The sequence below is a fragment of the Symphalangus syndactylus genome, chromosome 6, assembly GCF_028878055.3.
Source record: "Symphalangus syndactylus isolate Jambi chromosome 6, NHGRI_mSymSyn1-v2.1_pri, whole genome shotgun sequence".
Taxonomy (NCBI): Eukaryota; Metazoa; Chordata; class Mammalia; order Primates; family Hylobatidae; genus Symphalangus; species Symphalangus syndactylus.
Window position 1 is genome coordinate 48878610 of NC_072428.2, and position 15627 is coordinate 48894236.

Consider the following 15627-nt stretch of genomic DNA (forward strand, 5'->3'; position numbering starts at 1 on the left):
CAGTCCTTAAATTCCAAGCCCTCCTCTCTAAAATTGGAATGGGTTAAATCCTGAATCTGGCCCAGATCTGTTTCTCCTATAATAGCCCTGGCTCACCATTCTTCCCTATCTCATGGAGTTCTCTTCTGGTCTTTTCAGCTGATTTTTTTTTCTTTTTCTGAGATGAAGTCTGGCTCTGTTGCCCAGGCTGGAGTGCAATGGCACAATCTCGGCTCACTGCAATCTCTGCCTCCCGGGTTCATGTAATTCTCCTGCCTCAGCTTCCCAAGTAGCTGGGATTACAGACGTGCACCACCATGCCCAGCTAATTTTTGTATTTTTAGTACAAACAGGGTTTCACTATGTTAGTTGGGCTGATCTTGAACTCCTGACCTCAAGTGATCCACCCACCGCAGCCTCCCAAAGTGCTGGGATTACAGGCGTGAGCCACTGCGCCCGGCCTTTCAGCTGATTTTCTAATCAAGAAATTATATCAGTCTTTGTCTGCAGTTGTTCAAGGACTCTCTTTTAAAATGCAGAGACTAACCACCTCAGCTATAGCACAGGGCTCAGCACTGTATTTTCAGTTATGGAATACGGTTATTTCATATATATTATATTATTCTTAATTCTGTCCCTAGTTCCTGCTACTGAGGAAGTCCATACTCAGCAGGACAGTCTCCTGGTCTGCCATGAATTCAAACACAATCTGTAAAGACAGTGAAGGAAGCTACATCTGTGCATGGGGGCTTTAGAGAATTATTGGCTTGAAGCAAATTGAGGAACATCTGGGCTGAGTAGTCCTCGAAGACTCTCGTGATTCAAAAGTCCTTTTCTTCCTTATTATTTCCTCTCTTGCTATCAAGCATCTCCTCTGGCAGCAGCAACTGGAACTAAAAGTGATTTCTCTGTAACAGAGAGCAAGTTTCTCATGGCCTTTGCTATTAACTCTTTCATGCCTGCTGACCTGCAAAAGAATCAGCAGGGCTAGTGCTGGAGCAGATGGCGCACTGTGAGTGATGGTTTAGATTCTGTCTGGACTCAGACCATTTGGTTGATGGCAGGATCCTTGATTTTACCCCTTCTTATCCTGAGAGTGTAGGGTTTCTCTGAATTATTATTTCTTTCTCTGCAAGGATCCCTGGATCCTCATTCCTGATATAAGACTAGTTCTAGGTAAGTGCACATTTATGTGATATATTGGTTCCATACTAGGCAATGGAAGTGCCACATTATCTGTAAGGAGCAGGAGAAGAGCCATTAGCCCCAATCCTGGGAACAAACTTTCTGTAACTTTAAGAAACATAAAATTTTAAATGCAACTGAAAGATTATATTCTGTCACCTCCAACTACTCATCCATAAATACAATAGGCACCATGGAGGCTAGGATAAAGTGCAAATTTAAGATTACAAGTGTGCTTATAATAAATATTGACAATATCATGCCTTCAATGTTATCAACGTTGATGTCACCCTGCAGGCCCAAGGTAGAGAGGTAGAACTGCTCCCCTGGCTGCCCTGCCATGCTTTGGGGTCATGTGATGCAATCTTCCATAGCCACGGGGCCTTGGTTGTCAACTCGCTCCTGAACCTTGTGTGCCAAAGTGAGTCCAGCTTCCACACCCTTCACCTCCACCACCAGGCTGATCCAGACTGCCAGGCTAGGATCCTCCAAGCAGGATCCTACCTTGATCTTAAAAACTTCCTTTGAAGAGCTCTATCATCATGTTTTCTAAAACCAGAAGCCCTTTTGGTTCCTTCATTAGAGGCAATCACTGCCATAGAGAGCCCTACTCACTATCCCTCCATAGACGCTTCTAGAACTAGGTTGGGAGCATGAGATGCTCAGCCTTTATGTTTTGTTATCTTGAACCACATGGGAGTCTTTGAGGACTGCCCAGCCCAGACATTTCTCTTATTACTGCAAGCCAATAATTCTCTAAAGTGCCTAAGCACAGACGTAGCTTCCTTCACTGTCTTTACAGATTGTGTTTGAATTCATGGCACAGCAGAAGACTGTCCTGCTGTGTATGGAGTTCCTCAGTAGCAGGAACTAGGGACAGAATTGAGAACAGCACTAACACTGGAAATACAGTGCTGAGCCTTGTAATGTAGCTGAGGTGGATGGTCTCTGACTCTGTGGATCTCTCTGCAGCCAGTCCAATTCCTGTCTTTCTCTTGTGAATAAATGTTGCTGGCTCCAACTGAGCCTTATTTCTTGATGTGATTCTGATTCCAGTCATTAAGGGGGATGTCTTAGTCGTTTTGGGCTACTATAACAAAATATCTTAGATTGGATAATTTATAAATGACAGAAATTTATTGCTCACAGTCCTTGAGGCTAGAAAGTCCAAGATAAGGTGCTAGCTGATTTGGTGTCTGGTGAGTGCTAGCTCTCTGCCTCATGGATGGGGCCATCATTCTGTGTCCTCATATGGTAGAAGGGGCAAACAAGCTTCCTTGGGCCTCTTTTATAAGGGCACTAATCCCATTCATGAAGGCAGAGCCCTCATAACCTAATTGTTTCCCACCTCTTAATACCAGCACATTGGGGATTAGGTTTCAACATATGAATTTTGGGAGGATGCAAGCACTCAGACCATAGCAGAGAGAGAATGCAGATAAAGCCCAGCAGAAGGCACAAGCAGATGTGGATGTATTTGGATCCACTTCTCCATTCCCATTTCCAGGACTTCATTAAGCATTAATAACAGGAAGAAAAATTCAGAATGTTCATATTTTAAAATTTATAGTCAATCTTAATCCCTTTGGATGGTATTTAATTTCTTGATTGGTATATTAGTCCATTCTTGCATTGCTATAAAGAAATATCTGAGACTGGATAATTTATAAAGAACAGCAGATTAATTGGTTCACAGTTCTACAGGCTATACAGGAAGCATGGCACTGACATCTGCTTGGCTGCTGGGGAGGTCTCAGGAAGCTTTTACTTATGGCAGAAGGCAAATGGGGAGCCAGTGTGGCAAATGGCAGAGCAGTAGCAAGGGGGGTGGAGGTGCCACACACTTTAAACCAGATCTTGCAAGAACTCACTCACTAGCATGAGGACAGCACCAAGCCATGAGGGATATTATCCAAACACCTCTCACCAGGCCCTACCTCCAACATTAGGGTTCACAATTCAACATGAGATTTGGGCAGTGACAAACATTTAAACTACATAATTCCACCCCAGACCCTCCCAAATCTCATGTTCTTCCCATATTGCAAAATACAACCATGTGTTCCCAATAATCCCCCAAAGTCTTAGGTCATTCCAGCATTAATTCAGAAGTTCAAAGTCCAAAGTCTCATCTGAGACAAGGCAAGTGCCTTCTACCCATGAGCCTGTAATATAAAAAATCAAGTCATTTACTTCTAAGATACAATAGAGGTACAAGCATTGGATAAACATTCCCACTCCAAAAGGGAGAAATTGACCAAAAGAAAGGGGCTAGAGTCTCCATGCAAGTTTGAAACCCTGCAGGGCAGTCATTAAATCTTTTTTTTTTTTTTTTTTTTTTTGAGATGGAGTCTCACTCTTGTTGCCTAGGGTGGAGTGCAATGGCACAATCTCAGCTCACTGCAACCTCTGTCTCCCGCGTTCAAGCTATTCTCCTGCCTCAGCCTGGGATTGAAGGCACCTGCCACCACACCCAGCTAATTTTTGTATTTTTAGTAGAGACAGGGTTTCACTATGTTGTCCAGGTTGGTCTCAAACTCCTGACCTCAAGTGATCTACCCGCCTTGGCCTCCCAAATTGCTGGGATTACAGGCATGAGCCACCATGCCCGACTGTTGTTAAATCTTAAAGCTCCAAAATAATCCTTGACTCTATGTCCCATATCCAGGACACACTGGTGCAAAGGGTGGGCCCCCAAGGCCTTGGGCAGCTCTGCCCCTATGGTTTTGCAGGGTTCCTCCCCCAAGGATGCTCTCACGAGCTGGGGTTGAATGCCTGTGGCTTTTCCAGGCACAGGGTGCAAGCTGTCAGTGGATCTACCATTCTGAGGTCTGGGGGATGGTGGCCCCCTTCTCATAGTTCCCCTAGACACTGCCCCTGTGGGGACTCTGTGTGGGACCTCCAATCCCACATTTTCCCTTGGCACTGTCCTAGTAGAGGTTCTCTGGGAGGGCTCAGCCCCTGCAGCAGGCTTCTGCCTGGGCACTCAGGCTTTCTCATACATCCTCTGAAATCCAGGCAGAAGCTGCTAAACCTTCACTCTGGTACCCACAGTTAAGCACCTGCAGGCTTAATGCCACATGGAAGCTGCCCAGGCTTATGGCTTGCATTCTCTTAAGTAGCAGCTGGAGGTGTACCTGGGCCCCTTTGAGCCATGGCTAGAGCTGGAGCAGTAGGGATATGGGAAGCAGTGTCCTGAGGCTGCACATGGCAGTGGGGCCCTGGTCCTGGCCCACAAAACCATTCATCCCTCTTAGGCCTGTGAACCTGTAATGAGAGGCGCTGCTGCCAAGGTCTCCCAAATGCCTTTGAGGTCTTTCTCCCATTGTCTTGGATGTTAGCACCTGGCTCCCTTTTAGTTATGCCAATATCTCTAGCAAGTGGTTCCTCCACAGCTTGCTTGAATTTCTGGCTTGAAAAGCTTTTTCTTTTATTGCCACATGGTAGGCTGCAAATTTTCCAAACTTTTACACTCTGCTTCCTGTTTAAATGTAAGTTCCAACTTTAAGTCATTTCTTAGGCTGTCAGAAGCAGCCAGGCCAAATCTGGAATGCTTTGCTGCTTAGAAATTTCTTCTGCCAGATACTCTAGATCATCACTCTCATGTGCAAACTCCCACAAATCACTAGGGCATGGACACAATACAACCAAGTTCTTTGCTAAAGCATAACAAAGATGACCTTTGCTCTTGTTCCCAATAAGAGCCTCATTTCCATCCGAGGTCTCATCAGTCTGGACTTCACTGTCCATATTACTATCAGCATATTGGTCACAACCATTTAACAAGTCTCTAAGAAGTTCCAAACTTTCTCTCATCTTTCTGTCTTCTTGTAAGCCCTCCAAACTCTTCCAACCTTTGTCCATTACCCAATTCCAAAGCTGCTTCCACATTTTCAAGTATCTTTATTGCAATACCCCACTTCACTTCTGGTACTGCTTTTCTTGCATTGCTATAAAGAAACACCCGGGACTGGGCAATTTATGAAGAAAGGAGGTTTAATTGGCTTATAGTTCTTCAGGCTGTACCGAAAGAATGGTACTGACATCTGCTTGGTTTCTGGTGGGGCCTCAGAAAGTATTTACTCATGGCAGAAGGCAGAAGAGGAGCCAGCATCTCACTTGGCAGAGCAGAAGCAAGGCAGGGTGGAAGGTGCCACACACTTTTAAATGACCAGATCTTGCAAGAACTCACTATCAAGAGGACAGCACCAAGCCATGATGGATATGACCCAAACACCTCCCATCAGGCCCCACCTCCAACATTGGGGATTACAATTCAACATAAGATTTGGGCAGGGACAAATATTTAAACCATATTAATTGGTTTTATGACCGCTCTTTAGTAAACTTTACTAATATGAACACTTACTATTAGTATGTAAAGCATCTAAGCACACACCATTCAGATCCTAAGCTATGAAGGAAAAAATCAGCCCATTGTTTTCCTGCCTTATTCATAACTGCTTCTGTTTCTGACAATTTGAGTATAACTCATCATAGTGTACCATATACCTAAAAGTTACAATTGCATTATGTAATTTCTGAATGAATTGTAAAGTTCCCCTTGTTTTATGGAAACCCTCTTTTCTTGATTTCAAGCACTTTGATTATCAATATCATCACATTTTACGTCCTGAATTTTATCTAAGGTGTGGAAAAAAATATGTAATTCTACCACCACTGACTGAAGACTTTAAATATACATTTGAGTTTTACATAAAGATAATGTAGAAATAAAAATAATACTAGAATTGCTAAAATTATTGTTGTTAAAAGAGTATAGATTTTCATTTTTGTTGTAAATAAATGAATTGCACATCACATAAGACACTGACGGGAAAGGACAGCTATGTGACTGATCTTCACTCCTGAGGAACTGTGCCTTTATCAGCTCAAGAGAGTTATCATAAAATGAAGAGCTTCCCACAGGCCCTGAGACTCCATATAGAATTTGAATAACATATAAATGCAAAAGGAAAGCAGTTTTTTTCTTAACCTTATATAATATTTGTATGTCACTGAGAGTCAAGTGTCCCTCTTTTCACCATGCTTGTTTTAACACACAAGTTAATTATCTGAACATTAATAATTTGCTCCATTAGGAAAACTTTAATGGGAGTCTACTGTGGGCCACACACTTTGTTAGGTGTTGGACATACCACAGTGAGCCAGGCAGAAGAGCTGATCTCGCGACAGCTTTGGGAATGGTTCTCTTCACTCCCAAAGAACACCAACTGGGGTAGTGTGAGTGTTCACCTGTATCCTAAATAAGATGTTTTTCATTTCAAATAAAAGAAATTCTGCTTAATATTGCTTACACAACAAAGGGAATTTATACATTTACATACTTATAAAGGCCAGAGGTAACACTATGTTTGGGAGAGGTTTGATTTAGGAGCTCAACCACATGACTGAGAATCTGGTTTCTTTGTGTCTATGGGCTTGGTTTCTCCCTAAACCTGGATCTTCTATAGAGATCCAAAGAAGCCACAGCTGCTCCCAGGGTATATAGTTCTTTGTTCATATCCAACAAGAAAGAGAGAGCATCTTTGTCCAAACATTCACACCAAATGTTTTATAATACTCTTGGACTGAATCAGTGTATGCAGTGGTAATCCCTATGGTTAGCTTGACAGGTTTAGCCTGGAACTAAGTCATATGTACCATCACCAGAGACAAGGATGGAGCCAGGCTCCCTAGAATCATTAGTCAGAAATCAGGGCCATCAGAAAGGGGGCTTGATGCTGGGGAGGCAACTAATAAATATTCACTCTGTCGGTGTATGGGTGCCCACAGGACTGGGCAGGATCTTTTGTGAGGTTCCCTTCTGCTTTTTGTTGCTGTAGTGCAAGTACTAAAACCACCTATCCCAACACAGACCCTCCATTAACTTGGCTGTACTATTCTATTGTCTTCATTACTACAACTTAAGTATTCACTCACGGGACTTCCCAATTTCTATTCCTTAGAAAGCATCAACAGTTTACACCCCAAGACTCTTTGAATCCCAGGCTCAAAATCCTCAACTTGCTGTTCCACCTCAGCTATTATATCATAACACTGATCCAATCCTAACCAAAGTCCTCACCTCCCCACTTCATCTCCCTCGTCACATGGAGAGACCCACCTTAAACCACACTTCAAAGTCTCAGTAAATGAGACTCTGCCTTTCCCTTTCCATTACCTGGGAAAGCAATAAACTCAGCTTTGTCTTTTCAATAGGTTGTTCTGGTGATGTTTGGAAGACAGCATTTGACAGGTGCATCTTCTGAAAGATTCATATCCAGGCACAGTGGGCTTCCTGAATGTCCTCTGCCAGGCTGCTCCGCCTTTGCCCCAGGCCCCATTCCCCAGGAGGGAACAGTCTTCCTCCCACCAGACTATCAGGAGGGAGTGTGTTTCTTTCAGAGAGTGGCATAAAACATTCTGGTTCATTTCATCTGCGGGGGAAGAACTGGCCTATCATGTTAGCAATCACCTCTGAATGCCATCCCTGGAGATGGAGACAGTTGATGGCTCAAGCCCATTGTCATCCACCTTCCTATTTAATAGCTATTCAAGTGTGCAGCAGGGATGCTCCAAGTCAGTGACTACTGGAGCAAGGTCATCTGTAATGACAGGAGAGCCAAGATGCAGTTGACTTTCTGTTCAGGCAGAAATGTTATTTTCTACCACATTGTCATTATCTTTTATACCTCTAGTGTTTACCCTAAGTACTCCTATGTTTTGTATGATTACTATCTCTACAAACCTTCAGAAAAGTCACAAAAGTCACCCATCCCTGATAAAGATGAGAAAATGCCTACCGTCTCTCTCTCTTTTTTTCTACAGATAATTCAATACAAGAAAGAAGATTTGCTTGGGAAGGTCTGAATGGCCCTGGCTTTGTTTGTTAACCATAACCTCTACTGGCTGGAAACACAATGCCCCACTAATACTAACAGTGCCTGCTTGTCCAAACAGCATTCTGGCCACTTACAGCAATTGACACAAATTCTAACAGGTCTGTTAATGTTTTTCAGATCTCAAACTTGTAGTACATTTTTATGTTCTCTGCAATCAGTTTTGCTTCAGCGGCCCTGCAGGTGTTTATGCGTGCTGGCATGCTAAATCTCACCATTCAGAATAGTTTATTTTTTACAACAAAATCTGAAGAATAATTTCTTCATTTTGTCAAAAAATACTCCATTCCTATTATTTTTCTCTTCTTTATCTTCACAGGTAGATGGGGCAAAGCATTACCTTGTATAAAACTACTGCTAAAATATATTCCTAGTGAGAAAGGTCAACTTGTGGGCTAAAGTCCTTGTCACCTCCTGATCAGTTTTCACTTAGGGCACAGCAGTCTGCCATTCACCATTGGGATCTCTGTGTGTTTCTTCTCTCTTATGAAAGAGATATTGAGTGCTCTAGGACTTGGCTGCCTACATCAAGTAGAGGGGGACCCTCATGATTCACTAAGGGCCCTCAGTTCTGAATATTTCTCATTATTCAAAAATGCAAAGCCATTGTCATTATGTGGCAGTTCACTGGAACCAAGGGAGGAATTGGTCCCTTTTCATGTTCTTCTCCTAAATAGAGAAAAGGTAATTAAAACTTGGAGCTTAATAAGGGCCATCTCCATTTGAACAGCCTAATACAAATCCATTCTCAATACCTTTTTACACCTTGTCTGAACTGACTTCTACTGTGTACTCCACTGCATGGAGAATTCTGGAATTGTAGAACAAAGGGAACTCAAGTTCCCAATATATGAGATTCTATATATATATCTCATTCATTCCTTTTTTTCATTTATTCACCAAATGCTAACTCAATACATATGTAACAGAGATAAAGTTCTTATTGTCTGTAAGTCAGACAATGCATGCATTGAATACATGCCATATATTCTTGGAAGCTGAGGGCTGATAACTCAAGGTAAATGATCAGCCAGTCTCCTATGAAATAAGTATCTTATTTCATGTTACATGTAGAAATGACCATGTAACTTTATCTTAAAGCCAGGCCTTGTTGAGAAAAAGGGGATCCAAATTCCAAATGTTTCCTTACATGTTGAGAGGAAACCTTGGAGGTCTGAGCATGAGTCATAGGTAGAGAGAAATCATGCTAAGATATATAGTGTTTCCACCAGACAGGAAGAGGAGGCAGAGAGCCTTTGGCAGAAGAGATACAGAGAAGAGGAGGAGGAGAGGTTCTGGCTTTACCATTCAGGCTTGAAACCCCAAATTCAGGTGGATTGAGGGGGAAGCTGAAGGCAAACGTGACCCCTGGGCCAACACAGGCTAGGGGAACAATGTAGAAATGACCATGTAACTTTATAGGCATGAAGAGGACGGCTGTGATGGCACTGAGTCTCCTGTGGCTCCCTTGTGTGCCCAAATGCCTGAAGGATGTGAGAGTATTGGTTGTTAGAATTTCAGGGAATTCCACCAAGTGGGGAATGGCTCTGTATTAAGGGCTGCAAAGAAAAGCTCCCAGACCAAGCATTGAGTGGGAGGTGCTATCCGCCCTCAGGGATCCACAGGGACTTCAACAGCTGATGTGGGGTCTCATCAGCCTCAAGGTGGCCAAGTTTCTATGCTGAGACAATAGCCCACAGTTATACCAGCCATGATCCTCAGCAGCAGAGGCAGTGATGATGAAGTCTGATGCCCAAAGACAAGCAGAACAATATGCACAGTGCCAGCCAATGCCACGAGGTAGCCTTTGTACTTCCCTATACCTAGCTGGGAGGGAGGAAGGAAGGAGAGAGGAGACCCCTAGGAAGAGGAGAAAATAATTATCCCCAAAAGACTGACATAACCTGGAAAAGACTAAGAACTACTAATTAGCAAGACAAAGTTCATTTTCCCCTTCCTGTTTCTTACCAAGATGGTATGTATCCTTTTAGATAATAAATAAATTTATGTTGTCTTGTCCTATCTTAATGTCATTTAAATGTTTCTTGTTTTTTCTATTTTCATTCATAACAAAAATTTTGTTCTCAGAGACACTGAGACATGAGACATGATGCTGGACTATATGGGGGGAGCACCTCATAATATGGGCAAGATGCTGCAGCAGCATGTAGCCCTCCACGTCCTGACTGCTCACTTCTCTTTTGCCATCCCCTAACACACATATTAGGCTTTTGCTATGTTCATTTACCTAGCCCATAAGCCACTCCTTCAGAGGGCAATGCATGGAATTGCCAGCCTTCGTTCCCCACCAACTGACAGGGGTCTGGAATTCAGGTGTTTCCAAAGACCTGCAGTCTTGGGTGCCTTAACGCTTGCTGAGTAGCAGCACTTTCTAGGACTTTCCCTATTGTATGTTTCAGTCCGTGCTTTTCTTTTTTTTCTTGTCTCAGTCTTCTTCCCTGCTAGTCTGGTTCTCAACAAGACCCAAGCCCTGCAACACACCCAAATCCCCTTGATGGGAGCCTGATTTCCTACGTGGCTTTTCCCAGTCACCCCATGCTCTCCCCACTCCCATCTTTCCTGGTGAATCGCTCCTTTCCTAAATCTGTTGTGAATAACAATTTGGCCATAGTGCTAAAGCCTCTCACTCCTCACTTTAAATTCCTTTGGGAAACAGTCATTCATGTTCATTTTAGACAATTTCCCTGTCCTGTGAGGACTCTTCTCAAGAAGTCTACTCCCAAAACTCCTGCTGAGGTAGGTACCAGGCCACATTTTCATGACCCCAGACCTACAGCTAATTGCACCGGGATGGACACCTAATCAAATCTTGGGCAATCAGATACATTCTCCTGGGAATATGTGGACCTCCAAGACTCTAGATAGGCCCTGCTGGACACTTGATAGGTAATATCTAGAGATGGTTTACAGGGGCTGCTTGTGTAACTACAAGACAAGTCTGGGTAACTGACAGTTGCTGTAGTCCTTTGACTCTAAGTTTATACCCTTCTGGAGGCTGAGGTATCAATGAGGGCTCTGTTTATGTCTGGGCATATTGTACCATAACTGCCTTCTGGTTATACTTGGCATTATGTAATCCTGAGTTGAAGAGGGGCAGGAGGCTAAATGAGCTGGTCCCAGCAGACAGTCAGACATGCAGAACTTTTGTAGCTGTATGTACATGTATGTACAAAGGCTGAGCTTGGAGTGAGGCAGACATCCAAAATGGGGCACGCCTTGAGTAGAACTTTGGTGTTTGGAGTCCTACTCCTATGCTTATAGGATAATATTGCTGATCTTGACTATATATTCTAATTGGATTCTCTTTCTTCTGTCTTTTAGAAAAGTGAAATTTCATTTAACCAGATAGTGTCTGTGTCTCGTCTTCCCACCAAACCAAGATTAGTACTTATTCGTACAACAGATGTTACATGGCACTACACAGGGAAGCGATGAAAACTTGGAGCTATTTCCTATTATTCTCCATGAGGCTTATGATGCTGGTCATCTTGACATACAGGAGGGTAGGAAAGGTGTTGTGATATGGCCAGGCCAAAACCATCTTCTCTTGAATTGGTGGAGGAGGGTGCTGTGTTAAGGAAGCTCTTAGAGCTCTGTCATCTGAGGCCCTATGGAGCGGGGTGCTCTGATCTCTAAGCCCTAGGCAGTCTGCTCGGGGGAGTTTTCACAGCTTTCCAAACCTTTGACATCATGGGGAGTAAAGGGAGCCCTACTGGCTGACCTTTGAGTGTGCAGTGAAGTCATCCAGAATCCCTGCGAGAGAAACGGATTTTTGAACTCACTGGCTTTGAAGCTTCCATCTGCCACCTGCCCTGGCAAGGTCAGGGTGTATTGGATGCAACCCTGAGCAGGCTGCCAGATCTCTGCAGGGCTCAGAGTTTAGACCTAACCAATTCCTCAGCAGTGAAGAGCTTCTGCCAGGCCAGCCTCCCTCCATGCTATATCCCGGGGCCCCCATCTTCGTTCTCTGTCTCCCATACACACATGCTCATGAGTGCACACTCACATACTCTGTTATCATGAGCACTGAGATTTAATTGCTGGTTTTTGTTTTAAAGCAGACATTTAAAAGGTTCTTAGAGAGCATAACAGCAGCCTGTCTTTAAGGCCAAGGAAAAGAGGAAAGAAACAGAACTTAAATATGTGCATCTGTGTTTAGCCAAGCACTGGATGACCCCTTCCCCCAATCTGAGATGATGGCTCACTGGGGTGCAGGAGTGGTGGATTCCCGACCTTTCTCTTATTCTCCATGACACACACGGATGATATTTCTTCATAGGACATAGTCCCATAAGGACACACAGCAGCCCCTCAGAATGTGGGGCATACATAATAACAACTGTAACTGAAAACTTTACTGAGTGTTTATTATACATCAGCTACAATGCTGCATTTCATATAAATAGATTGTTTAATCCTCACCATCCCTCTTGTGAGACAGGCACTGTTATGGCCACTTTACAGATGAGAACACTGAGGTTCAGAAGGGGAAAAACAAACATCTAGTGAGTGGCAGGACAGCAATTCGAATGTAGGTCCTTCCAACTCCAAAGTGAATGTTTCTGGCCAGTCTGCCTGTTGCCTCCTCCATCCTTACAGCTGCTAACGAAGCATGGCCAACCTCTCCAATACTGTTTTTCATCTCATCTGGTACCATTGCCCCAATTCTGCCAGCTTAATGTTCATTTTTAAAAGAAAAAGCATCACTTCCTCTCTCAGGATAGATCTGGAGTCCCAGACGTGTACTTCAAAGAGACAGGAAGCAACAGGGAAGAGGCAGCCTCCCTCTGCCTCTGCTTATATGAAGGTTTGCCCTCTCTCTGCTTATATGAAGGCTTGTCCTTCATATAAGCCGCACAGGCATTTCATTTCCTTAGTTCTGCTGTAACAGTTCAGAAATGACCATTGTATTGGCCAAAGTAATTTTAGCCGCTGTAACAAATGACTTTTAAGTTTCAGTGGTTTAACCCTAATGGCATTTACTTTTCAGTTACATAACTGGAGCACAGATTTCCAAAAAGCTGAGTGTTTGGGGTTTAAGGAATATCCCTCAGGTGAATGAATTTATATCACACTTTTTCTCAGCAGTGAAGGAAAAGGCCTCCAAGGCCTGCTCCCTGCACTCTCCTTTGTGCATATACTGCCACTCAGGGGCCCGTGTGCAACACTCCACCCAGGACTACTCCCCTGCCTAGGTCACTGAAAAAAAACTGCTTGTGCACGAATCAGGGCTCATCTCTCAGCCCTACACCACATACCTCATCATTTCCTGTTTCCTGAGAAGCACAGAGCTTTAACACTCTCTGATACTCCTAATTACAAATAAGAATTAAAGTCAGCAATGGCTCATAAGGGTGCAAAAAGTCTATTATAACTCTTCTAAATGCCACCGCTAGTGACAGGCCCCCCAGATTTAATGAGCCCACAGATGGACTCCTTTGAGAATTCCACCAGGAGCTGAAGAAGTGAGGTATAGTTCAGTGGGCACCAGTCTCCAGCTCCTTCTCAAGTGGCTCATAGATCCTGTGGGTCTCCCTTAGGGACCAATTTTGAATCTAGGAAAGAATGATTCTTTGCTCCTACGGCCGAGGGGCAGAGCTATCCTTAAGGACCTGCAAATTAGGGGGTCCTAGGCTCTTCTTGAATACATCTGGGTGCCCTGATGGTTAGAATCCATAAACCCTGTCTTGCCCTTCTCCTTCCTGCACCACCTCCAACAAAGATGTCCCTTGGTTCCCCTGTCTGGATTTGGGGCCTCTCTGCCTCTCCACAGCCGCCCTGTGTTCACTTCAACCAGACTCACCTGACTATCAATGGCAGGGGTGCCCACACTGGGTGAGGCTCTAGTCTTGGCCTCTCAGATGGCTTTGCATGGAAGAGAGCTGCCTGCACCAGGAGAACAGAGGAAAGCTCTCTGCCTGGAACCCATGCATCCTCGGTAAATAACTGCTGCTGCCTTCCTGGCTTTCTGATTCCAGGGGGCTCAGTTCTCTTTACTTACTGAGAGCATGAAGGAGAGATGCTTCACAATCTCCTCTAAACACAATAAACGTCTCTCTCCTTTGCGCTTTTGTAACACTTTATATGGATGGAAATGCTTATATTTGTGCCTCTCAAAGATTAGTTTACATGTCATCTTTTGTTTACAGTCTGTAAGTTCTACAAGGGAAAGGACGGTTTCTTATTCACATCTGTATTTTCTGTAGCTATTATAGCATTTGACCCTCAGAAATGTTACTTAGGGAGTGCAAATTATTTTTGAGAGAACAAGTTAGTGAATAAATAAGAGAGTGAATCAATGAGCAAAGACAAGTGGGGGAAGAATGAATGAGAAGTAAAGGGGGAGGGAGTGAATGAATGAGGATGTGAGTGGCAGAATGATGGACGGTTGCCTCCAGGTTTTCACTTTCCTCATCCTCTGCAAACAGAACCCTGGATTTTAGTTGGACACATTGACACCCAACAAAAAGGTTACATTTCTAACTATCCCCTGCAACTTGACATGTCCATGTGACTAAGTTTTGTGACTAAATTAAATGTAAATAGCAGTCTTGCATGAGAATTCAAAGAGAATCAAAAAGGGAATGTGTGCCCTTTTGTCTCTTGCCCTTTTGTACATTTTTGTGGTCTAGAAAATATGCAATGGTTGGAGCTTAGCAGCAATATCGTATAATGAGAGGACTTCAAGGAACAAAGCCACACAGGGACAGTGAGGCAGAAAGACAGAAGTCTAGGTCTCTTGTTGATCATGGAGCTGCTAAGATACCCCAGACTGCCTTCCTCTAGACTTTTTGTATATAAGAGAGAGAAATAAATTCTCATTTCATTTGTTTTTAATTTATAATTGGTTGTTTTGGTTTTTATTATATGTAGTTGAACCTGATACTAACCAACTTGCCCAGAATCACAGGTTGGTGCCAGAGCTGGTCTTAGAATCAAGGCCTTATGTTTTTTCCAAAGTCAGTCTCAAGTCACTGTATGAAGGCCTGAAAGTCCACACTCACCCACACCTTGCAGATGCCCTCCAAATACCAAGCCAAAGCCTTAACACAGAAGCAGAGAATCTTGATCTTTTAAAAATACAATCAAAATGAGGGATGATCTCTGATCAGTATTCAAAACCTACCAGACTGGTGGGAAGCACAGATTCAGCCTCAAATTGAATGCAAGTCCCAACAGCCCCAGGAAATGCAACCAGGAAAACCTGTCTATGACCATACCATAGATCCTGGTGCACTGATATGTTTGGCAGCTCCTGCATTTCAACAGTAAAGCACTTACTCTTATGCAAAGTGGAGCATGTGGATTAGGATCTTACCTCCACCAGGGAATGCCAGTGTGCAATGGGCTTCCGAGGATATGACAACATTTCACTCCAGTGGTCTCTGCCCAGCCTCTCAGCCTCGTTGCCTACTTGACACACGCCGATGATCTCATTGTGACCTACACTGTGAAAATGGCCCACAATAGTTTTTTCTTAAAATTTTGGTATGTAAGATCAATAGCTACTCAATTAAACTGATGAAGGAATTGGGGACAT

At 43.6% G+C, this 15627-nt stretch overlaps 1 protein-coding gene across 4 annotated transcripts in view; it reads right to left on the reverse strand.

Annotated features, from left to right (window-relative positions):
* Nucleotides 1–15627, reverse strand: part of SYT9 (synaptotagmin 9) — a 246322-nt gene that overhangs the window by 56014 nt on the left and 174681 nt on the right. For 3 of the 4 annotated variants that reach the window (XM_055282565.2, XM_055282567.2, XM_055282566.2), the window contains exon 6: nt 15406–15535. In XM_055282565.2, coding sequence (XP_055138540.1) covers nt 15406–15535 — 130 coding nt within the window. Of the gene's footprint in view, nt 1–15405; nt 15536–15627 lie in introns of those variants that run through there. The other variant, XM_055282568.2, reaches the window with a different exon arrangement.